The sequence below is a fragment of the Thrips palmi genome, unplaced genomic scaffold (genome assembly GCF_012932325.1).
Source record: "Thrips palmi isolate BJ-2018 unplaced genomic scaffold, TpBJ-2018v1 HiC_scaffold_4, whole genome shotgun sequence".
Taxonomy (NCBI): Eukaryota; Metazoa; Arthropoda; class Insecta; order Thysanoptera; family Thripidae; genus Thrips; species Thrips palmi.
Window position 1 is genome coordinate 8,323,550 of NW_023144631.1, and position 26,481 is coordinate 8,350,030.

Genomic DNA, 26,481 nt, shown 5'->3' on the forward strand with positions numbered 1-26,481 from the left:
TGTCTGCTGCGACGCGGTATTCGCAGGGCAGTATAGTGGCGCCGCCTTCCCTCGGCGCCTTTGCTTACTTCGACTAAAGCCCTCGCGAACTGCTGCTGCTGCTGCTGCAACTTCACTGTCAGCTGTCAACGCTAGCGAGAGCGAGCTCTAGGTCGCGGTTGCCCGTCCGCTGTTCGTTGTGTGCTTCACTCCACTCAGTGCCACCCTCTACTCTTCGCTTCACTTTACTGCTGCCAATTTGTCGAAGTGGTCCTGTCCCGTGCTATGTTTGCGCTCTTCAGTGGATAGCGTTTGCAGTTCACGTAAGTTCTCCAAGACCTGGCTTGCCGAGGCCAGACAGCGGGCGGAAAAGTGTTTGTTGACACCGTGCCAGTGTAGTTGGGGGTGATGGTGATGGTCGCTGCTGGGGGTAGCATCCCCAGGACAGGTTAAGTTCACCTGGTTCGTCCTGCTTTGTCCTCTACTGCACTTACACTGTTGTGGCTGCCTCGCTGTGTCATCCAGTGACACCCGAAATGCAGTGCTTTGTTATTATTTGAAATCCTAGGAGTTGGAAACTACTGGCCCAAGTACAGTAAGCATATTTCTTATCAGTGTCATGTTCCTCTCAAGGTACAAAATTAATGAGTAAAGTAAGGGAAACAAACACAGGAAATCAACAAATATTTTTTAAACCAAATTCTAGTGATCATGGAAAGGTGTCAATGTCGATGAAATAATACCTCGTTGTATACGATGTGCCTCTTATGTACTTGTAACGTAATCATTATCAATCAATTTTGTTATTTTATTAATTAACCTATCCTTTGAATTTTATTTGAGTCCTAAAATTAGTGTGTACACAGTACAATCAAGAAGGAGTGGAGGGGGAGTTTGCATGTGAGATGGGAGGGGGAAACTCCGTTGACATTTGCGAGGAACAATAGAGGGTCCTGCTGGTCCTTCTTGGCACGGCCTGATGTCACAAAGTCACCGCCAGGGTTGTGGTGTGGCTGCTGTGGGTGGATTGTGGAACTAAGAGGTGGCAGATGTATCGGCCCTCCCTGCACCCCCACCCCACCCTACCCACCCCGCTCCCCCAGGGTGAATCATTCAAGTGAAGGCTATGGTGGAGATAGTGTGGGGACAGGGCCCTGGATCTGGATGGCTGGGCTCTCTTAGGCCGAATCCGAACCCTGAGTCCCCTCCTCGGTCCCCTTGCAGACCAAGTGGCGCCTGGGAGGCCTATGTGTCCCTTTGTTGCTTTGTTGAGGGCCCACGGCCTAGAACCGCCTAGGACTTAGAGGGGTCCGGTTCCAACCTCCCAGTGTGGTTGTGCGCCCCTGCAGGGATGGGAGTGAATGGGGAAGGACGAGGCGTCGAAACGCTGGAAGTATTTCAATTCGCTGTTTTGGCAGTGTGGGAGGCTGTGGCACCGTTCGTGCGGGCAGTGCACTGCTAGTGGTGTAATGGCGGGGAAAGCTAATACTTACGCTAGGCCGCGTGCACATCACGCTCATGATCCCATTGGCTCATGCCTGCCCGTTCTGCGTGCCGCCGCGATGAATGAATGGGGGGGGGGGGCACCTGCATGGTCCGCACGCCACCGTGCCGGCGCCCCTCCCCGCCCCGCCCCGCCCCGCCCCCTGGTGGCGTGCGGTCTGCGGCGGTGCGCGGGGACCGGGGACGCCCCTACGCCCCCGCGGTCCTCGTAGTGGGGATGCCCGGAGAGGACGGCCGGCCTGTGGCGGCCAGCCTGGATGGGGATATTTTGGCAAAGTGGGAGCAAGTCCTGCAGCGGGAGGCGGTGGCGGTCCTGGGGCCCTACGGCATGCCTCCGGCCTACAGGGTGGGGGCTGGCCGGGGCTGGCTGACCTTGCGTCGCCTCCTGCAGCGAGAGCGAGGCAGCGGGGATCGATGGTAGCCTCGAACGGCCGGGCCCCTGCTTGCCTGCCCTGCCGCACCTCTCCGCGCCGTGCTCCCCGCCCTCCCCGCCTCCCCGCCGTCCGCGCCGGGCGGGTAGGGTAGGGTACGCGTGCGAGATGGGGTAGCCGGGGCGAAAGTGGTGCCCGGGACTCTAAGTGGCTCAGCGCGCTGCTGGGGCTGCTGGGAGGGGCCTCGCCTTGAACACTCGATTGGCGGCAGGGCCCGTCGGGGTGCGGGTGGGCGGTGGGAGTCTGGTGTCTTGCGGCTCCTCGCTCTATCCTCTTTGCGGGATTTCCTTTCCACCGTCGCGTAAATCTAACTGCGCTTGTTCTCCTTCTCCACTTTTTGCGGGTCGGGCTGCCGCTGTCGCAGCGAGTAGTGGGCGGGGCGGGAAGGGGCGCCCCCTGCGACCTTGTTCGGCGTTTGGCAGCCCTGCTGACATTTGGTGCCCCTAATGGTGGGGCGGGGCGCCGTGTGTGCAGACTCATCGCCCGCGTCCTTTTAAACTCGATAAGGCGCTTCTGGGACTCGCGCCGGACTCGGCAGCGGCGTCCTTGGTCCTGGGGTCTCGGGGCGCACGTGGCACGTGGCCGCCGCCGTCTCCCTGCAGGGCAGGGCATGCGCGCCTACATTGTACCTACATTACGCGTATTGCATCAAAATTTGAAGGCGATTCAGGGCCGCGCTGTGCGGCGCTGTGGCGGCGGGAGCCCCTCTCCCCTCTTCTCTCTCTTTCTCTCTCTTTCTCGCCGCACGTGGAACCCCCGAGTGGCGCAGGGAAGAGTAAGGTCGCGCATCCAGCCACGCCACTCCACGCCAAGCTCGGAAACTTGGAGGAATTTTTAATTTAGCGCGAGTCCTTTGCGCGCTGCCTCGGCTCTCTTCTACTCTTTGGCCCCGCCACCGCGCCTCACTCGCTCACTTTACTCGGGAAAGCGAGTTATTGTATCGCCTCGCCGCGAAGCACGCCGAAGCTTGGAACGTCGTCTTGCCGTATTAACCATGCGCCGCGCCTTGAGCCCCGCCAGCCCCGCCAGCCCCGCCGTCTGCCGACCGATTCCGTCGAGCCGTGTCGTCGCCCTGTCTCTCTCGCACTCGTGGGGCGTCGCGAAGGCCCCAGGGGGTGCGAGAGAGACAGAGCGACAGTCGCCCGGCAGCCCTTCCTTCCGTCGCGTCACTAGCGAGGGTAAGGACGTCGAGGGACAGCGTTGCATAACTGTGGAAGCCTCACTCAGGCAGCGGGCTTTTCGTTTGATGTGTTTGATGGCCTTATCGTGGTGTCTCCCCCTCCCCCGTCTTTCAGGGCCGCCATTTTGCTGATGGAAAGTCAAGGGAAGTACCCGGGCGGGGCGGAGGGCGGCCCAGGCCCACGTCGATGCAGTGAAATGGCATGCCATCACCGGAGTGGGCCGAGTCCTTCGCGGCGACTAGGCGACCTCAGGAACCCGTAGCCGCCCGTCCGGCCCCGCCCCGCCCCGCCCCGCCCCGCCGAGAGGGAAAGGGGTGCACTGCCCGCGTCAGCGCCTCCGCGCGTCAGCCCAAGCGAAAGGGCAGTGCCGCCCGTGTTGTTTGGCCAGCTCCAAGTGGTGTTGTTTCGCCGCGGTTTGCCGCCAATTTGGCTCCAGATTCGTCCGTCGGCGTGACGTCAGCGCGTGGCGTGTAACGGCATGGCTCAGTCGAGTCGAGCCCAGTGTCCAGTGGTGTTGGTCAAGCCAAGGCCGAGGTGGCGTGGCGGCGGGGCTGGCGGTGGCGTTGACACGTTGTTGACATCCTTACGCCGAGCCGGCCCTGCCCTGCCCGGCCCGCTCGCACGTTCTTAATTTGGAAAGCCCTTTTGCCCTTTGTCACTGCAGAATGAATGGGCTGCCGCTTCTGCCGCTTCCGCATCCGCCGCGCCGTCGTCGCAGTCTCGCAGTGTCTAAACGGAACACAATGGCGGCAAACGGGCGGCCCGAGGGCTGCCGCGGCCTGCCGTTCCGTTCCTTGTTTGGCTCCAGCCGGCCAAGCCGCAGGCAGCCGCAGGCCGGCCTGGCGGACAACAATGTGCTATTTCTGGACGGTGACAACGCCGAGCCATAACGCACTGGCCGCGTCCTGTCTTGAGCCAGCGCGCCAGCCGACGGGACGGGGACGCCCCATGAGTGCGAGAGAGACAGAGCGACGAAAGCGACTCTGTGTGACCATAACCTGAGGAACTGAAGGAAGGGAAGGGCCGTGGGCCTTGGCAGCGGCGGCCCCCTGGCGGCCCCGCGCCCGCCCCGCCGAGTCATCCAGTTCGTCGCTCTGTCTCTGTCGCACTCATGGGGCGCCCCGTGGGGGTGCGAAAGGAACAGCGACTCTCCGGCTTGGGGATCAGCCTGCGGGCCGCGCCGCGCCGCGCTGTACCCAAAGCCCTAGCGGTGAAGTGGGGTGCGGCCGTGGCGCCGTGGTTCGGCGGGGCGGGGTGCCGCAAGGGTGCCGCGGCGTCCCGCCCTGCTGTCGGTTGTCTTCGCGGCGGCGGTCGCGAAGGTTCCAGTGGCGTGTCAGGTGCGGCGCGCGGCGTGCGGCCGTGGCGCCAGGGGGATGGGCCATGCCCCGGCTGTGGCGGCGCGGGCCTTCGAGGGCCTAGTGATTCGGAGCGGCGTTTTCCCTCTCGCTGGCGGCGGCACCGTGGCACCCTTACTGCAGTGCTGCGGGTCTGTGGCGCGCGTGGCGCGCTGCACCCCAAGTAAATCACTTGGCGGTTCCGCGCGGATGGGGCGGGGTGGGGCGTGCCCCGTTCGTCCTCCAAAAGCCCCCACCGCCGCCATGCTCTGTGCTCTCACCTTCTGTGTGCGCCCGTTCGGCTCGCCCGCCCGGCTCCCCGCCCTCCGCCCCCGCCGCGGGGCGCACGGGGGCGCAGCGGCGTAGCGAACCATCACGTGGCCATTATCAGTGGGGATGACGGCGAAAGGGGCGCGGCCTGGCGGGGCGGCAGGGCGGCACATGAATTGCGGTGGCCGTTTGCCCGCCTTCGCCACACTTTATTGATTGATGTGTCAAGGCACTCGCCGGTGCTAGCCGGTTCGAATAACGCGCCGCTGGGGGATCGGGGCGGGGCGGGGCGGGGCGCCAAAAGGCCGAGAGCTGCTGATTGGGAGAATGGCTTGGCGCCGCTTGGCGCAGCGCGCAGCGTGCGCAGCGCAGTCAGCAGCCGAACTGGCGCCTGCCGGCCAATAGCGATAGCGGCGGAAACGGCAAGGCCGCGTGCCATGGCAGTGCCATGGCAGTGCCATGGCCGTGCTGATGAGCAGAAAAGGGCGGGAATTGATCGGGGTCGCGGTTTGTTTTCGTCCCGCTGCACTGGTGGCACTTTGTGCTGCTCCGAAGGAATGCGTCGGTCAGGCGCGCGCTGGCAGTGCTGCCGCGATGCTCGGGCAGCGGAAGGCAAGCGGAGCCATAACGGATGCTGGCGAGCTGAGCGCTGCTCTAGGCTGGGTGGGCCGCGGTACGTACCGCGGCTCGTACAGTGCACGCCATTAAAAGTGCATGCACCGGGTGGGGCGGCCCGCGCTGCGGTGGCGGCCAGGCTCGGCCATCAATGTTATTGATGCCAATTAAGGCAAATGACTATGCAGGCCGGGGCCGGCCGCCGTTTGGGGCGTTAGTTAGGTGAGTCGCGTGGCGTGACGTGCGCCCCAACTATGTAATGTGGGGGTGACACGCGGCGTCGTTGGCAGCGAGTGGCACGCAGTGGCACGGCCAGGCACGGCACCCCGCCGCGGCCCGCGCTTGCGTCACGTCGCGCACTAGCCCTTTCATCGCTCTGTCTCCCTCACACTCGGGGCGCGGCTCGGAGGGGTGCGAGAGAGACGGCGGCTAAATGGCAGTTTGCAAAGAGCCGGCCTGCCATTGGTCCGCACGCGTCCGCACGTGCCGAGGCTCCGAGGCTGAGATTGCAGTGTGGAGTGTGCGGCTCTCGGTGTAGAGGCGTGGCGGCGTGGCGTGGCCCGGCCAGACCGGGCCGCGGTGTGCCGTGCACTATCGCTGCGGTTCCCACGCCACCTGGTGCGAGAGAGACAGAGCGACCAGACGATCCTTCGGGACGCCCGGCGTTGCCAAGGAAGACGGGGCCGCGCTTTGTCTCCCGTAATCCAATCATTGTCTCATCAGCCTCTCGCTTTCTCCGTCTCTCCCCCTCTCGCACTCTCTATCTCACTCTATCTGTTTCACTCTCCCTCATTATCTATCTCTCTCGCTCACTCACCCCTCTCCAGAACCTTGGGGCCTGCGGGCCTGCGGGCCTGCGGCTGGCCTGTCGTGTGTCGCGTCGTCGGTTCAGTGGACCGGCCGCGCGCGCGGGGTGAGGGCAGCGGGGGCAGCGGGGGATGGCGGCGGGCCGCGGCGGACGACTCTGTTTGGCTACCGCCTTGTCTTCTTTTTGGCGCGGTCCCCGCTTTGGTCCCTCCTGGGTCTGCGCCCCTCGCCGGGCCTGGGCCTGGGCGGGCCGCGGGTGGAGATAGCGGGGACACCAGGGCCGTGCGTTGCGTACCCCCGCACCGCCCGCACCGCGTCGTGAACCAGGACGACGACGACGTTGTTGTTGCTGGCGCGGCCGGCGCGTGAGGTGCCGCAAGACGCGCTGCCGCCGCGCTGGCCAGTGACTCGCCTTGCCGGCGCGCAATTGGCGATAGCGGTGCCTCGGCTGCGGAATGGACTCGAAGAAGGGCCAACGCGCTGGCCGGCCGCCGGGCTTATCGGGCCGACGCGCGCGACGCGGAGGGAAGCATTGCACCGCGTTACTTTGTATGCGATGTGCAAGGCCACGGCAGGCCGGCTGCAGTGCACCGCGTGGTGTCGCCGCCCCGCCAGTGCCGTGCCAGTGCCGTGCCAGCCCGCCAGGTTGATAGGTTATCAGCCACCCTCCGCCATCAGCCTGTCCGGCTGTCGCGGCCGGGCCGAAAGAGGCCGTGCCGGCGGTGCGGCACTGGCACGGCATCGGTGTCATCGGCCCGGCCTGAGGCCTGATGCCCCCGATGCCGTCGAGCTCGCCGTCGAGGCCCTGGAGGCGCTTAACGGCCAGTGACTCTGAGGCAAAGCAAGCGGAGTGGCCCTAATCGCTCCAGCGGCCTCCAGCGTCCAGCCTCCCCGTTGGCTTTATTATTAGCCGGCGTGGCCAGGCCGGCCGCCCCGCTGGCCGCGCCACTCCGCGACCGCGCCGCCTGCCCTGCCAGTCAATCGCTGACCCGTCGCCTCGCCAGAGTCCGCAGCGCGGCCGCGCGGTCCGGTCGTTGTTCAGGGCCTCGACGGCGTGCCTCTGACGCCGAGGTTCGCGGCTTCGCGGCGCGCGCCACAGTATGGGTACGGCTGCGCGTCCGGGACGCCGCCGTCGCCGACCCTCCGGCGGACTCGGCGCACCTCGCTGGAAGCACGCGGGGCGTCGCAGCGCCTCTGGAGCTGCAGTGAGTGTCGCCTGCTTCGCGTCGCCGGCCATCGAGGGCCTCGTTGGCGCCGTGTTTGGCGCCTTGCCGCGCGGCCCCCACTTGTCCGGGGCGCCCTCAGGGACTTCCCTCATTCTGGCGGCCCGCTGTTCCTCGCGGCACTCGGCACAGCACTGCAAGCGCTGCACGGCGAGGGGCTCATTAGTCGCCTTGTCTGCGAGTCGATTGCCCCGGTCCCTTGGTCCCGTCCCTGCAAAGGCCCCTTTGGTCCAGCACCGCGCGAGTCGCCGTTCCCTTTCCCACGCGGGTCGCGGTGACCACGCGGTGACGCAGACGTCCGCCGCGGCTTCGCGGAAGTCGAGATCGTCTCGGCCGCCGCGCCGAGTGAAGCTGAGCGCGGCCAATCCGCTCCTGCACGTTGCGCCCTCATGCACTTCCGCCGCCCCGCCCCTCACCCCGCCCCGCCCCGCCTCGCCCGGCTCTTATCTCTCCGAACCGTCTCGACGCCGCCGCGTGGCCGCGCCCGCCGCGTCTCGGACTTGCAGCGCGTCAGTGCACCGTGCAGCACGCCGTCGTCTCGGCGCGGCGGCGAGGCGCGACACGCCCCTTGTGTTTGTAATAGCCGCCACTCGCAGGTTGCGCGCCGTAATCCGTAATCCCGCTCCAATTGACGCTGATCCCGTGGAAAGCTTCCCAAAGCCCTTTTCTTCTGGTGTACGCTGTCGCGGGGCTCTTGTCCGCGGCCCGATAAGGCGGCAGAGCCCCGCCCCACCCCACCCCGCCGCCGGGAGTGTTGTGAAGTGGATGCAGAGGGCCTACGTCGGCCGGGCGAGAGCAGGCACACCCCCAAGAGCCGCAGTGGTGTCTGTGCAGACCAGACCGACTCGGTGCGACGCGCGCTGACGCGTGTTTCAGTGTTTCCACGGGTCGGCCTCCCCTCCCTCTCCTCCAACTCGGCGGGGGCGGCACCCATTACCTCGGGGGCGGCACAACGGCGAGCTTGAGTCGAGTCGCACAGCACGCCACCGCATTATTTATTTACCCATCGCGCTCGCTGCGCCGCACAAGCGAAAGGCGCGGGGAGAGGCAAGACGGAGACCTCCCCGCCGCGCCCCGCCGCGCCCCGCGTGTTCTTTATTCCTTTGCGAGGCGCAGGCACTCGAAAAAAATACAAAACGTCCAATGCGACGGTGACTCGGGGCGGGGCAAAGCTTTGCAGTGGCTGCCGGACTTTTGAGCAGCTGTTGTCGTCGTGTTTGGCGCGCCTTTTCTCGGCGATGTTGTTGTTGTTGGTATCGCCGCGATATCGCAGCGTAGTACGCGGCGACGCGGTGCGTGGCCGTCGTTGGCGTTTCATCACTTCTCGGAAGGCCGCCCAGGACAGTGTACTGTAGCCGCAGCCTCGCGTCGCCGCTTGGTCGCCGTCCTGGAGCCCGTAGAGGTCGCCACGCGTCTCCTCGCGTGTGGGGTGGTTTGATTTGTGCGGTCCGACTGTGACGCGTGCCCCGCCGCGCCCCGCCCCGCCCCTATAGCTCTGCGGGCTGTGGTACAGTAGACGAAGACTTGCGCTGCGGTCGCCGCACACTATTGGCAGCTGCTTGGCTGGTGTGTGTGTGTGTCCGAATGTAGGTCAAGGAACACGCGACAGCGAATAAGATGCGATCAACCAGTCCGAGCCACGCCTTGTCCATGGTGCCGCCGTGCGCGCGCCGCGCGGTGCGTTCTGCACGGCGTCCACGGCGGCCAGCAGGCCGTGCCCGGGCGGGCTAGGGCTCGGGGTGCTGCGGGTGCAGGAAGATGCAGGCGCCGCCGGGGCCACGTCAGGGGACCATTAGTTTTTCAGTGACACTCGAGGGCTTGCTGGACCAACCGAGGATGTGGTCGCGTGGCGCCGTGGCCGCGCGAAGGGCGACAAGGGTGCAATTAAGCCGAGAGGCCCCCCTCCCCCCTCCTTTCGACCTTGCATGGAAGGTGCCGCCCTTGCCCCTTTCCCTACCTCAATGGGATCGCCTCGCCAGTCTCGCCATCGCCCTGCCCTGTTTGGGGAGAGGAGCGAGCAGAGTCCCCCGAGTCCCCCAGTGCCAGTGGGCTGGTCGGCGTGGCCCTCGGCGTGGCCCTCGGCGTGGCCTCTGGAGATGGAACCAGGGATGTGCGGCCAGTAAACGACAAGTCTGCCGCCCTGCGCGTAGCGGCATAGCGTGTCCTTCGCGCTCTTTGTTCGCTGTGCGTGCGCTCTCTCTGTCTCGGCGGGGCGAGGCGGGGCGAGGCGAGCGCCTGCGGGGTAGGCAGCACGCGCGCAGGTGTGTGTTGCGGCTGCCGGCCGCCGGTTCGCAGGCGCCTCGCCCTCCGCGCCGCTCCCTCCTCCTTGCCCTGCCCGCCGCTTGACGTCTCCTTGTGTTGTTGCAGGTGTCCACGCATGGAGGATCTGAAGAGTCCCCGCGCCCGCCGCCGCACCGCCCCCCTGCCCCGGCCCCAGCTGAGGCTGGGCCCCACGCTGAGCCGACTGTTTCGACGGGACCTGCAAGAATGGATGACATGTTCTCTAGTGAGGGGGCAGCCGACGAGGACTCGGCACATAAACACTTGGCAATAAGTGCCCCCGGTGATGCCCCCTTCCCCAGTGACACCCCTACTCGCCTCCCCGCCCCCGCCGCCTTCTCCACGCCCCGCCACGCCCCCAACGACCCCACCGCCCCCTCCGACCCCTCCGCCGTTCGCCATGAAGGGCCCCACGCGTGTGCTAGTGACAGTGCTGCTGGCGGTGCTGGTGGTGCCAACCGCCTCCCCGGCGGCAGACCCGTCCGCCTCCACGTCCAGTTCGAGAAGCAGGTGAGTTGGCGCAGGCGGCACGCGGCGGCCGCCTCCAGCTGGACTGGCTGGCTGGCTATGTATTGACGGGGAGAGGCAGGGCAAGGTGGACACCAGAGACGAAATACCGGCAACTCCCCCACAATGAATTTCACCGCGCCACTTTGAAGCTGTCGTGTGATGGATGATTTCAATTAAATTATTGCCTATTCCATTTAATGAAATTTGCCTCTGATTGGTTATCTCACTAGCTGGGTTTAAGTTTCAAGTACTGTATCGCTATGAAATGCATCTAATCGGCTGAATTAGAATCACAAAGCAGCCGGGTGATGGGTGAGGGACCAGCCAAACGCTTATCTGATTGATAGTGAATGGGCTGCGCATGGCACGGCACGCCACGCCAGGGCAGTGTCCGGCAGTGTGCTAGCCGCTCGCCATGCTGCTGGTAGAGCTTCTCTCTCCATTTCGGGCAGTGAGTCAGAATATGTCTTAAACAATAGTTCAATAGGAAAACAAGATTTGGCTCATGATTCTGACAAACATTGGGAGGCTTTGTACCATTTGGCATTTTTGTTGGTGTTGATTGAGTCTGTCTGTGATAGGAGGAAGAAACGAAGAACCCTTGGGATGAAGGGTCAAGCAGGAAGGAAGAGGCTGCTCTGCTTGAGAAAAGTCAAAGCCAGCGTGTGCAGAACCAAAATGAGTGCGCCAGTCCAAGTGTGTCACTTACTTCTCGGTCAAGTGACACAACCAGTGGAAACGAAGGGGGGAACAGTGGTACGAGCAGCAGCTCTAGCAGCTCCTCATCCGACGAAGATTCTTCCTTAGGTATGTTGCTTGAAGACCTAATGGCATGGACGAAGAGCCAAATAATTATGATAGACAAACTAAGGAATGCAAAATAACAGTTTTAATCAGTACTTATCAATTTGAAATGCGATGTGCAAGAAAAAACTAAACTTCATCTCTTTTCAGCAGAAAAATTTTCTGAACCCGCCCGGCCCGACGGTGGATGGGGATGGGTTGTGGTGGCAGCCTCCTTTATGGTGAATTTGATTGCTGATGGCATCACCTTTTCATTCGGCGTTCTCTATGTGGAGTTTCTCAATTATTTCAATGAAGGCAAATCAAAAACTTCCTTGATTGGTTCTCTTTTTATGGCAATGCCTCTTTTATCTGGCCCTGTTGCAAGTTTCCTCACTGACAGGTAAAAGTCAGTTGGTTGATACAGCTTTTACTTTAAACTTTGTACCCAATTGTCTTTTAAACAAACTCGTATTTCCTTAGGTTTGGCTGTCGGTGTGTCACAATTGCAGGGGCATTGATGGCTTCAGCTGGATTTATTGCGTCATCTTTTACAAATTCCTTAGAAATGCTCTTCATTACCTTTGGTGTTATTGCCGGATTTGGTCTCTCTTTATGCTATGTGGCAGCTGTTGTTATTGTCGCTTATTATTTTGATAGCAAACGTTCGTTGGCAACTGGCCTTTCTGTCTGTGGGTCTGGCATTGGAACTTTTGTTTTTGCACCTCTAACTCAAATTCTGTTGGTAGAGTACGGGTGGAGAGGTATGAAACAATTATTTATCTTGCATCTTATTGTTTTGATTCATTTATGTCTTTATTTGCTGATCAAACCTGAAATATCTTGCAGGTACTGTTCTCATTCTAGCTGGCTTGCTTTTAAACCTCTGTGTTTGTGGGGTTCTTATGAAAGATTTAGAGTGGACTTCTCGAACTCGCAAGGAGCGTGCAAGAAAAGCTAAGCTGGAGAGGGGTGCAAGAAGGCACAGACGGAAATTGAATCACACTGGTAGTTCAATTAAATCAGGTCGCACTAATGGATCCAGTGCTGATACTATGTCTAATGGAGCAACTCCCTATATTTGCGATGTGGAACAGTTACGCAAACTCCTGAAAACTCCAGGTATGTTTCTTTTTTGTTAGGTATTTACTAGTAAAATACCAACTGCAAAGAGTGTTACTTAACAGTGAATTGAATTTTTACTTAAGGTTCTGCAGCATTCCAATTTAGTGAGGGAAATGGTGCAGTTAGTGTGGACCCAGCCTCTCGAATGTGTAGCTCTCTTGTTAACTTACCTACATTTGTTCGCAATAAAGAAAAAGTGCCAATTGAAGTTATGGAGCTGCTAAGTACCAACAGCCAAATCTACAAGTGTGTAACATTGTTTGTTCATACATTATTAGAAAGCTGTCAGAAGTGTCGTATTAAATCTATATGTTTGCATTTTTTCCTTTTCAGAATTTTACAACACAACTATCCCAACTTATTGGCATCTCGCAGTTTTAGTGACTCAGGCCGTTTGAATGATCCACAGAACCTGCTTTTAGATGTACATCCTATTGAAGGGGTAGGTAATAATTTCTACTTTAAAATGTGCCCTTTTGTATCTCAGAGTAATTGACCAGTTTTTCTTCGCTCTTCAGGTTTATCTATCAATTTTGGAACCACCCGATGAAAAACAAGAAATTTCCAAGGAAATTTATTCCGTAAATAATGAAGATTTTATCAGTGAACCTCTTAGCAAGGAACATGATCTCCCAAGTTGTATTGAGCTCAATTCTGCCAATTTTAATGAGCACGAGGCAGAAAAATGTTCAGATAAATTGGGAACAAAATTAGTTTTATCCGATCCAAATTTAGGTAGAAAAAATGGCTTTAAGATTGCAACAGATAGCTGCATCTTGTCTAACTGCAACAGTTCTCAGCAAGATCCTGAAAATACTATGTTAAATGGAAACAATGTTTCTGAACTCAAAGCAAAAGTTTTATTTAACAATAATATCGATCTAGTAAATGGGAAAAACATTCCAAATGGAGAAGCAAACCATGGTAACAGACAGGTGTCACATCGTTTGTCTTTACCTGTTAGTAGTCAAAACCCACAAGGCCGCAAACTGCCAACTTCATACCTGAAAGACTTAAGAGTTCACAGACATTCCTTAACATACAGAGGTGCCATGCTGAACATTAACCGTTATCGCCTCAGAGCTTCGTCATGTCCTGATATTTACAGAAATTCAATGACAACAATAGCCATGGAGAAAGATGAGGTTCGTAAGTGTTGTGGGGTGGCCAACTTATTCAATAATAATAATAAATTTTAAAATAACCTAAATATTTTTTTTTGCAGTGGTATGCTGGTCTCTGGGAACTGTGGTATGTTGTGGTGGACATGTTAGACTTTTCCCATTTTTTGGACTTGCGGTTTTCCTTGTTTGCTCTTTCTAATTTTCTCCTTTATACATGGTAAGTAATTGATTTTCATCTATTCCCATGCTGTTTATTTAACAAACAACGTAAATGCATTTTTAATCTGTTTCAATTTCAGGTACGATGTGCCTTATGTATTCTTAATGGACAATGCCATTCAAAACAACTACACAGAATCCGATGCATCATTCCTTTTCAGTGTGATAGGTATTATGAATATGATAGGCGAAGTAAGTGTCCTTTGATTAGGCTCATCCATGTTTTTCAAATGCAAGAAACTGGAATGACATGTTGATCTTTGTTCTGCTGTCAGGTTCTCCTTGGATGGATGGGTGACCGCCCATGGGTGAATCCAGGACTGGTCTATGCAGTCTGTATGGGAGGATGCGGAGTTTTTGTGGCTCTTGTCCCATATCTCACTACTCATAGCTATAGCTTGTTGGGTGTTGTTTCTGGTGGATTTGGATTTCTAATAGCAGCTAACTATTCCCTGACATCAATTATTTTGGTGGAACTCATTTCAATCGACAGATTTACAAATGCCTATGGACTACTCTTGCTTGTTCAGGGCATTGCGAACCTTGTTGGTCCCCCATTGGCAGGTAAAGTTAAGGACTTTTTTCTACCCACTATGTGTCAGTTTTCCTTAAAATATTAACACATGTAACTCTTTTACAGGATGGATGTATGATGTGATTGGCACTTATGACCTTTCTTTTTACTTGGCTGGATTATTCATCGCAATATCTGGACTACTCCTTTTAGTCCTTCCTGCTTTTGAAATGTATAAGGGCATGAAACGGAAATGGTATTTGAAGAAAAATATGGCTTTTGTAACACCTACTATCAATGACGATGGTCAGTCAGTGTTCAGAAAATTCTTTGGGTGCTGTAATCACCCAGGAAAGTCCAAGCCTACCACAAGCTTACGTAATGTCTAGTTGTGATAGCAAATCCAGGCTGAAGATCTTCCTATTAAATTATTATCTTAGCTTTAGCTATTCTTGAAATTTTCTTGAATCAGATTTTTGTAATCTTGTAGAAAGTTTTCAATGATTCATGTGGAAGTTTTCACAGCATGTTAAGTGTTGTGTTGTGATAAATTTAAATGTGTTCAAGACAAGAGTAAAACAACGTCTTTTTTCTTCTTCTGTTTCTCTCTGTCTTTGACATTTTGTCAGTTTTTACACCAAAGAAAGATTTAGATAGTTGTTACAAAGACAAAATAGTGTTAGTTGTGTTAAGGTGCAGTAATTTGGATTCATCTGGTGTGACGTCGTGAGCTCTGGTGCATTTATTGTGGATGATGTTTATCTGATTGTTATCTAGCATATTGCATTATGTGGCCTAAGAAGCAATGAATGCACATGACCATTATGATAAAACTTTATATAATAGGTTCTGTGGTGAATTTGTTTTCATTTTATCACAGTCACCGTGGTAAGTCATGAAACTGTTTCTTTCAAAGGCAAAAGGTGTATTTGTATTATGTTTGAGAATAGATTTTCTGCCGACACCAGTGGAATGATGTAGATATTACTGTGCGTTTTGTTTTCTTATTTATGTTAGTTTGTTATTTACATTTCACTATATAATTTTGAAATATTTGTTAGTTTTAAAGTCTCTTGATATTTGGTACTTAGTGTGATAAGCGATAAAATGCAAATCTAGTTTATTTCGTTGAATCTAAATACGTAGATAGTAATTGAAATGGACTGCTGATTCCTTTGTATCCCAAGTCAAGATGATTGTGGTAACAAAGTTGTTTTATTTGTAGAGCAGTATTAGATAGCCTTTACTTTCCCTTCCCCGAGCTTTATTTTTTAAATATAGGAATAAAAAATTAACTCTTTATTTCCAGCTTAGGAGTTTGTATGTAATAGTTTACAATTTATGTATACATCAATACTGTGATAGCAATTTCCCTAGTCATTGCTTCTGTACATGATTGCTCTGACCGGTCAGTTTATTAACAAATTTTATTCTCTTTCTTAAGTACCCTTACATCTTTCATTGTTTCTCAGTAATCAGATCTTGATAGTTGTTACTGTAATTTTATTGTTATTCTGAGTCATTGTGACATGATGTACTTTCTGTAATTTTCAACCTTCAAATGTAAGAAGTATCCACATTGAGTAGATTTAGGACCAATTTCACGCGTATTTTTCGAGGTTCGATTCCCAGGCTCTTTGAAATTCCATTCAGAGTGGGACATGCTTTGTTTCCTCCTTCAGAAACCAGAGGTGGCCAATCTTCATCCCATAAGGACAGTCACCACTTTTGTGGATTTCACTCAACTTCACTTAGTGCCTTTTTACCCAAAAGCTTATTGTTATTGGGTTTACAAACACACAATTCTACTGTTATGTCATCTATCATGCAATAATCTTACTCCAAACAGGGCTAGGCTGTGTTGCAGTACAAACTAGGAATTTAAATCAAAAATTAGATTGTAGCCAAAGAAAGACAACAGAAGTGTCTCTCCCTGTTCCTGAAGCGTCCTTTGTCTTCCTCTTCACCTCCTTTCCTTTTGTTTCCTAATACTTTGAAATTTTTTTGTAGCCTCAATAGAATTTCAATAAGCAATAATTGTTCGATAATACTCCTATTTTTCGTAATGGATTGTAATTAAACTGGTTGATATTGAGCATAGATTTTCTTGTACACATTTCCCCTCATCTAAAATGTTTCCCAACCAAAATTTTGTGAGCTTTCAAAACTTTTAGTATGATCTCTAAATTTTCTTGTAATTCTGTACTCTGGTCTTACCAAACATGTGTAAAATGTGTGGCTTGGCACATTTTTATAGTAGTGTTCACATTTCACAGATTGGCCGATTAAGGAGGATCAGGTATTGAAGTAATGCAAATTGTTGAGGCAACACTTGATGTCGTCTGTCCTTCAGACAAGTACAGAGATTGATGCTTTAAGGTTGCATGAATGGTATGTGACAGCTGCTTGTATTGAGCACCATCCTATTTTTAAGGCTCTCTTTCGACTTGGGAACAAATGGGTATCAATTGAAAGAGATGTGTTGAATGCCAGACCAAGGTAAGAACGAACTGACTGACTGATTGTGTTTATAAGGGTATTGGCTGTCTGTGAATATGTAAATGTATTGTTATTTAGTTAAAGATATTTGTAAAAAAATTATTAGCTGTTATAGAATTTACAGATTTTGGTGAAATCTGATTTATTTAGAATACATACTGTATTTCTTTTTCTACTGTAACACTTGATCTATGTTGTATGAAATCTTTCTTTCAGAAGTGAGGTCAAAAAGACACCCAATAATGAACAGTTCTCTAGGTTTTTCAAATTGAATTTTAGATGTAGTTGCAGTAGGTTTTGTACTTTTTATCCAAATGGATGATTGGTCAGCACTCCATTGTATGACAATTTGCTTGGAATGTCTTACCCTATCCTTATATGCTCAGTCAGCCAACTTTTTTTTTATTATTTCCATTCTTTGTCATTAAAATTAGAAACTTAATCCCTTTTCATGTATTTTTATTTCATCAAACAAGTGAAAGCTGTATTTGATCTGATTTCATTGCATAATCACCCAAAAAAAGTTGATGACCATTTGGCAAAGCACCATCAACCCATCAAACAGTGTTTAGTAAAAAATAATCATAATGATTGAATTGTGGTAACTTATTTCTAGTACCTAGCTTCACAATACACTTGAAAGTCAAATACTGTGATTAAAAACAGCTGCAATGTCATACTTGGGTTGTATCAAGAGGAAATTCCCAACAGTACACAGAATTAAGTCGTGTAGGCAACTCACTCTCAGTACTCTTGGATACGTGCCTGAATGAGGGACGTCGGGTTTGGCCTCTTGCCAGGTAATGATAGAGTACGTATAGTTGTTTAGTTTTTACTCTCAATTAACTTTTTAAAAGTATGAATAGAATAGCCAAACAATGCACAGCGGAACACAGTTCAAATATAGAAGGAAACACACAAAAACAACAAAAATCAGTCCAATTCAATTTTAAGACCTAGCTTCATATCTCCTCTGACAACAGTTACAAATAATGCTGTATTATCAATGGTAGCTTCATAGAGTTGGTCTGTTGATTTGATTGGTTTATTGTTAACAGCAATGATTACATCTCCCCCCTTGAGGCCCGCTCTGCAAACAAATCCAAATGTTATAAACAAGTAACTGAAAAGTAATAAAAAGTTACTGTTGAGTGAAAAAAAAAATACATAGATAAGAATACTTACCTCATAGCAGGCGATAAAGCATGTACATCTACAATGTAAACACCATGGGTAGCTCTTATAGAGTAATTGTGGTGCCTCTCTATTTCAGACCTCAGGTATGGTGTCAGGGAAAGACATGTGATGCCTATGTTACGTGCAGAAGACTTGTTTGGTTTTTTGGGTGATGATACATGAGGTTCTAGAAACAAAGAATCACTTCAGTTATTTTTGTGACTGAAGTACAGAATTTCACAAGGCAATTTGTTTCATTTCCTTTAAAATCTTTAAAAAATATTTATACTGACTGTGTGGATCCTCAAGAAATTCCTTCACAATATTGCTGGGAATAGCAAAAGAAATACCATGAAGTAGCTTCATAGAATTTACACCAACCGCTTCACCATCCAAATTAACCAGTGGTCCTCCTGAGTTTCCTTGCTATAAGAAATAATTGTAACATATCTAAAATTTGCTTTTTTTAAAAAAAAAATAAATGATAATTTGTACTTGCATTGATAGGAGCATCAGTCTGAATGTATTCCATTTCCTGGGAGTGCAATCGTAATTCAGTGCTTTTTCTGCCCACTGTACTAACAACACCACAGGACACAGAGTTCGAAAGACCAGCAGGACTTCCAATGGATATAACCCATTCTCCTGGTCGAAGGCTGTCGGATGAGCCTAATTTCAAAACTGGCAGATTTTTCTGTAAAACAATGACGTTATAGATTAAAGAGAAGTAGTATTATTTCGATAATGATCATTTAAACTCTGCTTACACATGGTATACGAATTGTTGCGAGGTCTGTCATTTGATCCATTGTTTCCACTCTTGCCTCAAAAGTTCTTCCATCAAGCAAAGTGGCCTAAATGAAAAAAGGAATAAAAAAAAATTTGTCACACAGGTTAACTTAATTTCCCTTGCAAGTTCAAAAAGACAAATAAAAACGCCTACCTGAATTACTGATTTATTGTACACAGCATGAGCATTAGTGACAATTAAACCATCAGACGATACAATAAATCCAGATGCTGCACTTATCTCCTGGTATCCACCAGTAATTTGAGATCTGAGACATAAAATTGAAATACCTTAAAAACCGGATGACAGGTAGAGACATTTTGATAACGCAGGGGCAAGGCCTGTCGAGCGTGTCTGGTTTGTTCTTACGTGTGCAAGCTGACAACAGTGGGAGCAACTTTTTCTACAACATCCGCAACAAAATTGAATTTATTGCGTGAGCCACCTGAACCTGAATCATAAGGTTCAGCAGCCAGTACAGATGAAAAGAATTGGTGATCAGGATCGTTCCACTTCAATAGGAGACAACTCCCAACAGCAGATAAACACATGCCAAGAGGTAACGTCCACCTGGAAGTGTTTTCTCTGCCACCTGAATACTCATTTCTGCTACCATCGTTCTCTAAACCGTGTGTACTGAATCTACTAGAGCAGACCGAGTTGACAGATAAAATTCTGGTCTGCTTCAAGAAAAGAGGTACTATTCTTAAAGATGATCTGAACGCCATCATGCAGCAACAGCTGTAGATCAGAGTTCCTTTCTATCGAAAAGTGAGTTACTTGATAGCACAACTCATTCCAATTTCGGGCCCGAGCTAAATATATATTTCTTTTGCATTTCTGTGATCAACTTCAAAACCAAAACAACAGTATCAGAACTGCGGTTGTGTCGGCTGCGCGGCTCCTGTGAATAATGTTCACGGCCAGTTTGATGTTTGATCATGGATGACCGGATGTACGATTGAAAGCGGGAGCGATTCAAAACCCTGGGTGCAAGCGATCTCCTTCGTTGCGTATGAGTGGCTAGGCAGCATTTGCCTTCTAGAGCTCGTTTGATTCTTGGAAGACCCGTCGATTATCGAGATGCCTTTTGGTCAAGAATGGAGCTATGAAAGGTGTGGAGTACGCGGGGTAGGGTACGGCCTCCACGGCCAGGACGCAGATGGGCTCAGCGGCAGGATCGTCTTTCACTACGACGTCTGCTTTCCTTCGCACTTCGCACTTCGCACTCGTCGACATCCACGAACTGCCACGGAGCAGAATGGTCCGTGGAACTGCGTCCACACGCGCGCACGCGTATGTGTCAGTTGTTGTTGGCTGCGTTTGTTGTTGTTTGTGTGAGCTCCAGGGAGTTCCCCGCTTGACCGCGCGCGGCAGGTCGCGCTCTGATTGGCTACCACCCCCTCCTCTCACCGGACCGCCGACAAGATTCAAACGAGGTGGCGCTCAAGTACACGTTCAGTGTTCAGCAAACTCGTGTTTTGAGTGTGTGTGTGTGTGTGTGTGTGTGTATTGTATTCTCAGGCGAAATACGGCGTCGGTTAGGCGTCCTTTGAAGGAACAGGACCACAAAGAAAATAAGTTTATTCTCACTAAATACTCACACTTTAATAACGAAATAAAATTGAATATTATAATTTTATCTTTTCTAACATTGTATAATATAATAGAAAGAGCAATTATTGCATTTCAAACTTTTTACAAAATGTACTTGATCGTTTATGAGTTGTCTTAAAAATACCTTATTATTGCCATGGGCAAGCTGGGAGTTCACATTACATTGAACATGGTTCACATGTTTGACACATGCAATGTGTTACACAGCACACGAGCAGAACATTAAATTATTGTTTTCACAGTGCATAACAATAATCCTTTTTACTTTCAAAAGACAGATACTTATTGGAGAACTAGGCAAATTGGTAACTCTGCTCAGTTGCCAATATACAATCTCTTTTGAAAATTAATTAGCACAGCCCTGAATTGTGATTGTGATGTCAAGACATTTTTATTGTTGAGAAAAGGGCATAGGAAGAGTTATGACCAAAGGTTCTATGTTTAGATAGCAACACATTTTTTTAACCATTTATTTAAAACAAAGTCAATTTCCGTTTCTGTTTTGACAATATTCAATCTCTTTATGGTCGAGAGAACCCATTGATCTGGAATGTCAGATGTTTCTAACTATTCCTTGATGCTTCATGAAGAATTCACTTTTTTATAATAACACTTACTCAGTTACCAGCCTCTCTATTTGACATCTAGTGGATAAACCACTCACAACAATGAATATTTTGTTTAAAAAAATTAAAAATAAAAGTGTATAACAGTGCATGCATGACAATCACACATCACATTGATGATTGATTGTGCTATATCTTGCAAGCGTTTTGGTGCACAGAACACAATGACGAAGTATTGTAGTGCAGTTTTCATCCTTATTAAATTTGTACCATGTCGCCTGCCCTACAATGACCACGATCACTACGTTGCCAGAAATAAAGGGGTCAATAAAACCTTACTGACATTCTTGGAAGAAATTACTGAGTATTGGCATTTGAGCTCAGTCCTTAAGTTTCTATTAGAAAACAAAAATGAAGCTTGGCACTGGTTCCCATTAAGGAGAGTAAAAAGTAACATTGTAACAACAGATGATTTTCAGCATACAATACAATATTGAGGATAGAAATGGACTGGACACTTTGTTGTGTCCTCATTTATTGATTCATTTTAAGAGGATCATATATTATAAACCCTGTCTTTTCAAAGGGAACCTTCTTCCTTTCCAATTGTTTTCTCATGTTTGGCTAAGACAAAAATCTCTGCTAAATTTTTAAAAATTTTATGAATACTAAAACACTTGCTAAAAATGTACACTGCACAATGTCTTGTTGTCCCTCAGTGCACTGAAAAATGATTGGTCTTTTGGAACACCTGCTAAATAATAATTTAAGAATTGAAGCAACAACGAAAAGTCGATGGGTTGTAGAGGTTTTGAATGTTTCTCAATTTTGGGAGCTTGGGAGTCATATTGTTGCTTTCTACCAGCTTCATGATGCATTGGCTACTTGTATTGATTAATCTTAAAGATTGTCTATTGATTAGAAGCAGGAATAGTATATTTTGGAAAAAATTAACTTAAAAAGGTGAGTGAGATCAAATGAAAATTTATCAAACTCATTAGCTGAAACTGACATGTGCTCAGAGATCAAAACACCATACAGCTTTAGCTAATCTAACGAAGCATGTCATGCTAAATTCTGCGGATTGATTATTTTTACAGTTATATTTTTGAAAGAAAGGAACAAGAGTTCAACTAGAGAAAAAGATGCCACATGTGTTTCATTTGTTATCCTGCGGCATTTGTTATCCATTCTGATTTCTACTAACATACACTTACGTGTGCTACTAAAATGTTTTGATGAGAAAGATTCATTTAAACAAGAAAATTAACAAGTGTGTAGTAGAATAAACCACCAATGTTTTGTTCTTAACAAGACATGTATACATCATAGCACCATCACAATGACAAACAAGATACTAAACTTCATTGACTAATTAATGCCAACAATAACTATATTATGAAACCTAATGGCACACATTTTATAAGATTTTGATTTTAGACATATTGCTGACGTTTTCAACAGAAACGCAAAAGCGTTTTACGATTGTCACAGACTAAGGTTTTATCTACCTCAAACAATCACCTCTTATGTTGTTTTTAAATGCATCACCGAAATTTCAATTAAGTCAACATACCTTGTTGCTGGAAAAACAGTAAAGAACTCATTGCTTCTGATACCATATGACAATTAAGTTCAATTCATTCAATGATTGGTACAACTACAAGCAAAAACCTAACTTGACTCAGAACTTGCCTTCAAATTTAAAAGAAGCGAACAAAACTCACTTCACTCATCCTTCATAAGAGCTCCTCTTTCCTATAGAATCAACTATAGTAAGGATTGTGACTAGAACATTTGCTCCCCATTAACAACAATAAGATAGATTAAAAATAAAGAACACCTGTATGGTTGCCTCACATAGCCATCTCCAGGCCTAAGATCACGGGACATCCTTTTATGAGGCAATTTCTTAAGTTTTGGAAAAATTATAACTCATCCATTGTTGATTAGCAACAACCTTCCTACATTAAATCAGTTCCCATTCACTGTATATTTAACTACACTAAAAAAAAGTGTAATGTAACCAGACATATTGCTGTGCATACATTTTCCTTCTTCCACAAAAGTCAATGCATTGGTCCATTAGGGTACCTCATTCTTGAACAAGGAATTCAATATTCCGTGAAAATAGAAAAAGATTGTCAAATTGACAAATTACTAAAAACAAACCACAAAGCCTGTACATATGCTGACTTATTGAAGTATCTCATTTCTTCAAAACAGCAGATAACAAGAGCCAAAGGAGCAAAGGCTGGAAAAGAGTTGTGGGCAAGCAAGAGAAAGACGACAACACTTACAGATTTGAAGACTAGTTTCATGTTAGAGGTGTCCTAGAGAGAATTTTCCGGGTAGGACCCCAACCAGCAACGAATAAATACAACAGTCATCTTCAGCAGATAAAATGCATTAAGCCCCAAAAACAATTTAACTCGCAGTTAAACACAGTAGGTTACAAATTTTTTAATGACATGGTCTCAAATTATTTAAAAATTTGACAACATAGAGTTTTTGACACCAACTTGGCACACTTGGTAAACTTTAAGATGTTGTCTGAATTCAATAGACAAGAATCTCAAAACTAACAAGTCCGAAAGGAGTCTTTTGGCACAAAACAAATACATGGCACTGTTACCTATACACATATCAAAAACATTAAAAGCAATGAAACCTGTGTATTATTAATACTGGGAAGACCTGTTCCTGACCAGCAAGTAATTAACTAACTAACCATAACTGAAATAAATCCGAGAATGAATCTTAAGAAATGTGATTTCAAAGTGAATTATTCTTGTAAGCCTAAAAACGGTACACATAAAATTGAGTATACTTGCGTGTGAGTACTAGCTGTACGCAACAACCTGCGACAAAGGTAACCAACAGCTAGCTAAAGTACCCCACCTACAAAATCTGAGGGATTCATCGCTTCCAATATAGGTCTCATGTTGCTGTGACATTTGGCCATAAAATGTTAAGGCAAAGATGCCTTCAGATCTGAATTCATTATGTGTATCTGCCCCCGAAGACAATTATTTGTTAAAACATAAAACAATAAATACATCAATGGTGACTAGTATAAGTAATAATATGCAGCAAAGGCTATTAACACAGGGAAATAGTGGTTGCTACAGATTCACAAACAAGTAAGAACATGTGAAGCCCAATTGGCATAACTACAGAAAAATTTTAAAGTAACTTTGAGAATATAGAGCTATACAATTCCAAATCACAGCAATTACTAAGTACCAGCCTTAATCATGATTAAATGTTTCAATACTGTTGTAAAGAAATCATATGAAGAAGTAGCCAGTTAGAACTGATATTTCTAACTGTAATCTACAAACAAAGGTGCTAAGATATAGACAACAAAAACCTAAATGTCCTGTACAAAATAATTTCTATGCAACTGCAAGTAGCTCATTGGGAAGAGCTCTAGACCCTTACCGCCGTTTCGTTTGATGTTGTTGTTTATTTGTTTAAATGAAAACAAAGAACTCACAACTTTTGAAATTTTTGGCTCATTACCACTGGAAGCCTCTTATTCTCTGGCTTGGTTGTGAAATGCATGGCAACCGTTCAAGATTGGACAAAATTACAATAGGAGAACAGTTGTGGTGAAAGTTGAAAGGGGAAGTTGTAGTTCCCCAACAAAAACCATTGCCCATGGGTAGAACAGAGACTGTTTTTTTCCTCCAATGTCTAGTCAAGAATTGGAACCAATTATTTCAAGATTTTTCACACTGACTTAGTGCCTTATGGCACCAACAATGGCCATTTGCAAAAATTTACTCATGTCATTTCAAACCATCAGATATTGATTAGGTGGCCATAAAGCTGATGATTGAATTTGTCAGAGGCATCCATACAAAGAATTGGCCATTTAAAAAAAAGATGATAGGTGATTGGGGATAGGGCAAACAGTCTTGCTCCTTAAGATAATCATCACATTCCAATTTTCAAACAGGAAGATTTAAATAACTCGGGCAATGCCCTATTAATTGCATCAATCCAATGACTGGTGATAAAATACATATGTACTGAGAATAATAAAATAAGTAGATCCTTACACTAAAATTAATAATAAAAATCAACAAGTGAGCTAAAATAGCACTAAAACAAAATCTATTTTTAACACCATACAGTGCAAACAGGCCAACAAAAAAATTCTACAGCACAAACACAACCATCACATATCACCTACTAACTTATGTTTTTACAGTAAATCATTAACTGACTTGTCAATAGCTCACTGTTGAAACAATTAAAAAAGGAGAAATTTTCCTCAATATACAGGACAAAAGCCATAGTATCACAATTAAAATTACACTCAGTGATAACATTTGGGGACTATTTACACCAAAAACTTCAGATATAATATGGTAGAACAAAATACAAAGGGTTCTCGTGGAAACCAGTCCAAGTGAGCCATAGCTGATAGTCCAGGCTTGTACCTTTGGGTTGGACTGTGTCTTGACTCAATACATGTGTTTCTTTTTCTAAGAAGAAAGGGTGTTGATTGTTTTACTGCAAAGTTAAGTACTCCAGTGCAAATGATGCCCCCATAATTGTAATTGTCTTTGAAGTAAAAAAGAAACCAAAAGGGCACTTTTAATGCAACCATTGAATTAATGGTAAATAAACTCTTGATCAGAAGATTTAGTGTTAATAGTCCCCCAGTGAATGGACTATGACTACAACAACACACATCAGAATTAAAGATCTATACCCTTAACAAAAAAAAGAAAAAAGAAAAATCAAATCTTTGGCTTTGTTCCCATTGAAGTAATCACATTCTACCCTATCAGTCCACTTCAACACTGATATCAATTACATGGAAATCGTTGCCTCTCATATTCAACACACCCATGGCAGTGAAACAAATTAATATCCTTCATTGTTTGTGATGGTAGATCAATTTTTCTAAATGTATAATTGAATAAACTCTGTTATTACATCTATAAACACAAACATATTTACAAGATTAAAAAGAAAAAACATCAATACATTGCTCTGTATCAGAGCTCCAACCACCATGAGCGTGTTGAAGGAAAGTGATAATAAATAACAATTGATTATAATTATTAAGTAACTGACAATTCATTTTTGATGTGACTGCACCTTCATCTCAGTGAAGTGGCGCCTTGACAATGTGGTTGGGAGCAATGTAGTGATAGCCAGCCATGGGTACCCCAGCAGTCTCCACAGATATTCTGGAAATGACAAAACAAAACAACTGTGAAATTTTTTCAGGAAGGGGGATGCTGCACTTAAACAATAAAAGGTGGGAAAGGATATCAGATATGCACTGTCAGATGCATGTTCGTATTACCTCTAATGAAGAATACTGGGATAAGGTGGAGTGAGGCTGAGGAGTTGAAGAAGGTATAGGAAGTGGATGGAATGCCACGAGAAATAAGAGGATGCAAAGGAAAAGCACACATTTTTCAGACACATGTGCAACAAAATCTTTGAGAGTAAATATGAATATATGGTGACTGTTTGAGATTTCCCTGTGTGTCAAAGAAAACTCAAACTGAAGTGTAGGCATGATGAACAACAAGAGTTTTTTTTCCCCCAGCAAATTTAAAAAAGTGTTGATCAAATAAGATACCAACTGCGATAGAAACAGCATCTAGAAATTTGTACAAGGGTGAAGTGCATATTTCATAGAAAGAAAAGTGCATATCATGCATTGCATGCATTAACTTGTTTAGGATTTTGCCAAAAATGACACCTCCTGCCCAACCTCTTTCCCTAAAGTTACATCTGCTTAATTACTTCATATTATAAATAAGGCGATCCTTGTGTGTCTCTCTTCCTACAGGACCAACAAACACTGTTTCAGAAATATTTCTTCTCATCTCCGGACAATAAAAGCATGTCACTCAACAAGCATTCCTCTTACTTCCTAAAGAACTCTCAATAGAATCTAAAG

At 48.0% G+C, this 26,481-nt stretch overlaps 3 protein-coding genes across 5 annotated transcripts in view; 1 reads left to right on the forward strand and 2 right to left on the reverse strand.

The window, feature by feature from the left end:
• Positions 1-86: 86 nt before the first annotated feature.
• Positions 87-16,993, forward strand: LOC117649820 (monocarboxylate transporter 14-like). 3 transcript variants are annotated; one of them, XM_034392915.1, is made up of 13 exons: positions 87-302; positions 9,711-10,133; positions 10,715-10,940; positions 11,088-11,319; positions 11,400-11,680; positions 11,766-12,038; positions 12,125-12,287; positions 12,375-12,483; positions 12,560-13,186; positions 13,267-13,382; positions 13,465-13,576; positions 13,660-13,948; positions 14,025-16,993. In XM_034392915.1, the coding sequence occupies exons 2-13, from the start codon at positions 9,831-9,833 to the stop codon at positions 14,285-14,287; spliced, it is 2,994 nt and encodes a 997-aa protein (XP_034248806.1). In that variant the 5' UTR covers positions 87-302; positions 9,711-9,830; the 3' UTR covers positions 14,288-16,993. The 3 variants fall into 3 exon arrangements, with proteins under 3 accessions (XP_034248806.1, XP_034248807.1, XP_034248808.1); XM_034392916.1 differs by having other exon boundaries at positions 11,091-11,319; positions 14,025-14,287; XM_034392917.1 differs by lacking the exons at positions 87-302; positions 9,711-10,133 and adding an exon at positions 10,489-10,584.
• A 220-nt stretch (positions 16,994-17,213) lies between these two features.
• Positions 17,214-19,280, reverse strand: LOC117649824 (serine protease HTRA2, mitochondrial). Its single transcript, XM_034392925.1, has 7 exons — positions 18,733-19,280; positions 18,517-18,631; positions 18,341-18,427; positions 18,073-18,267; positions 17,867-17,999; positions 17,583-17,760; positions 17,214-17,487 (listed from the first exon to the last, which is right to left on the reverse strand). The coding sequence occupies exons 1-7, from the start codon at positions 19,092-19,094 to the stop codon at positions 17,331-17,333; spliced, it is 1,227 nt and encodes a 408-aa protein (XP_034248816.1). The 5' UTR covers positions 19,095-19,280; the 3' UTR covers positions 17,214-17,330.
• A 1,140-nt stretch (positions 19,281-20,420) lies between these two features.
• The window catches only part of LOC117649251 (poly(rC)-binding protein 3), a 90,965-nt gene continuing 84,904 nt past the window's right edge, over positions 20,421-26,481 (reverse strand). Inside the window, exon 11 of the mRNA XM_034391839.1 lies at positions 20,421-25,756. Within this exon, the coding sequence (XP_034247730.1) occupies positions 25,672-25,756 (85 nt within the window). The 3' untranslated portion in view covers positions 20,421-25,671. The remainder of the gene's footprint in view (positions 25,757-26,481) is intronic.